Source organism: Amphibalanus amphitrite, unplaced genomic scaffold (genome assembly GCF_019059575.1).
Source record: "Amphibalanus amphitrite isolate SeventyFive unplaced genomic scaffold, NRLGWU_Aamphi_draft 000153F_arrow, whole genome shotgun sequence".
NCBI classification, from domain to species: domain Eukaryota; kingdom Metazoa; phylum Arthropoda; class Thecostraca; order Balanomorpha; family Balanidae; genus Amphibalanus; species Amphibalanus amphitrite.
The window spans coordinates 276,995-279,084 of NW_024881648.1; the positions used below are offsets into that span (position 1 = coordinate 276,995).

At 61.1% G+C, this 2,090-nt stretch overlaps 1 protein-coding gene across 1 annotated transcript; it reads left to right on the top strand.

Moving 5' to 3' along the window:
- On the top strand, window positions 1-1,504 carry LOC122383035 (protein extra-macrochaetae-like). The gene is made up of 2 exons (XM_043369095.1): window positions 1-579; window positions 912-1,504. The coding sequence occupies exons 1-2, from the start codon at window positions 190-192 to the stop codon at window positions 969-971; spliced, it is 450 nt and encodes a 149-aa protein (XP_043225030.1). The 5' UTR covers window positions 1-189; the 3' UTR covers window positions 972-1,504.
- The last annotated feature ends 586 nt before the right edge of the window (window positions 1,505-2,090 follow it).

Genomic DNA, 2,090 nt, shown 5'->3' on the forward strand with positions numbered 1-2,090 from the left:
CCGAGCGCCGCCGGCGGCCAGACACGGCCGGCGCCGCCGGTGGGCGGAGCCTGGCCGGCGGGCGCCGCGCACCAAAACCGACCGCCGCCGCCGCCCCGCGCCAGTCGAGAGCCATAGCGCAACGTGGAAGGACAGCTCACAGAGTTGGGAAAACCAGTGATCACGGTGCCGCCAGTCGATCTCACCTCGATGAAGACGGAGATGAAGCCCGGCCGCCAGCCGCCCGCAGTGTTCCAGCAGAGTCGCCGACTGCGCCGGCCCCGCTCCGGAGACACGGAGCGCGTGCGTGCCCTGCTGAACCGTCTCCAACATATCGTACCGGCCGCGCCCAAGGACCGCCAGCTGCCGCAGGTCCAGGTCATCCAACATGTCATCAACTACATCTGCCAGCTGCAGCATCAGGTGGTGCGCCACCCGCGCCTCGGCAAAATGGTGGCCGTGGGGAAGGAGGGGGAGAAACTGCCCGTGAGACTGACGGAGGAGGGGAGGAGGAAGGAGGGAGGGGAGAGGGAGGAAGCCATGGAGGCGGAGACCGAGGCGAGGAGAGAGCCGGCCGGCGAGACGGAGGAAACCCTCCAGGTGAGAATGGAATGTGAATGTGTGGGCGGACTCGGGGAGTGGCGACAGCGAAAACCGCATTCCTTTGTAACTACGGCAAGGTTGTATCTGTAACTGAAGCTCGTATTCAACTTGTTTATTTGGCCTATATTCATTTTTATACCCATTTTTTTCATCCCATTGTCATTTTCTTTCATCATAAAAATGAGGTTTACGGTTTACTTCGGATTGTGTTTTGAGTTTCAAAGTTATTACTCTTTAACGGCACAGGTGAACCATAGAAGCAGCTGTGATAGATATCTACTAACTGTCCCACGATATCACTCTCTGACCTCGGTATCGTCTCTTCCCAGGTGTCCTCTGAGCCCAGCTCAACGTCTCCGGATGACAGCGACGAGCCGTCTCCGGAGTAGAACTTCCAGACTACCAGACACACCACCAGTACAAAACGTCAGCTGTCGACCCGACAGTGACCCGACCTGGGTCACCGGGCCGACCTGACCTCGGGCCAAGGCGTGGGACCAACACCGACCTGGATTCCGTCCATATGGGGGCGAGACCAGAGCCCATAACAGGGCAGACCAGAGCCCACAACAGGGCGAGACCAGAGCACGCTTCCGAGGGGGCAGAGACAGGCGCCAGTTATGCAGATCTGGCCACACCTGTGACGGTTTCTTCCACTCAGCTCGAAGCCAGTGCCCGGTGTGGGAGGGGAGGTTGGAACATTCTATCCGATTGGTGAAGCTCTCTCACTGTGGTTGGGAAAGTGCGCGACATTTAGCATTATCCATCTTAGCCAAGGTCGAGCATGCGGCGCGCGGTGTACAACTAATGTATATTGTATGTTTGTTTGTTTGTTGGTATCGTTTGAGTTTCCTGTGATCTGATTTTGTCTGTGATATGTCAGAGATGTGTATCGAATAAAGCGTGAGCGGTCGCGGTCACAGATGGGTGATTGATGTCGGGTTCCGAGTGACCTTCTCAGAGTCCATTACCGATGCGACAGGTGTCGCCCGAGTGCCAGGACCGGGTCCGGGGACCGTCTGGGGGAGCCGACCACCGGCGAGGCAGCCGCAGGACACAGATAGCACAGCCAGATAGCCCGGCCCACAGCCATAATCCAGAGTTTGATTCGAAATCGAACAGCCCGGGGCAGACAGTAGGATTATAGAGGCTGCCTCTCCAGTTTCCAGGTGCGCTAGCTCCAGGCGTCAGCACTCAGCGGGCTGTCAGAGGGCGGCCGTCGGCTCCGAATCTGGGCCGGCCGGCCGGCCGGGGTCGGCGCTCCGCCGCCCCGGCCCGGAGGTCGGGCGCACACAATGGCAGTCCCAGATTCCGCGGTGCGATCGGGCCGCTCGGAGGGAGGCGGGCCGGCGCCGGCAGCGGTGCGCACCTGCCGCGCGCGCCGGCCGCCGCTGCCCTCCGCCCCGCCTAACCACCACGTGGGCCCTCCGCGGGCGGCTGATAACCCAGGCACGCCACTCGAGACGCGCATTTCAGTGTGTCCCGACCCGCCACCGATGGCGCCGCGC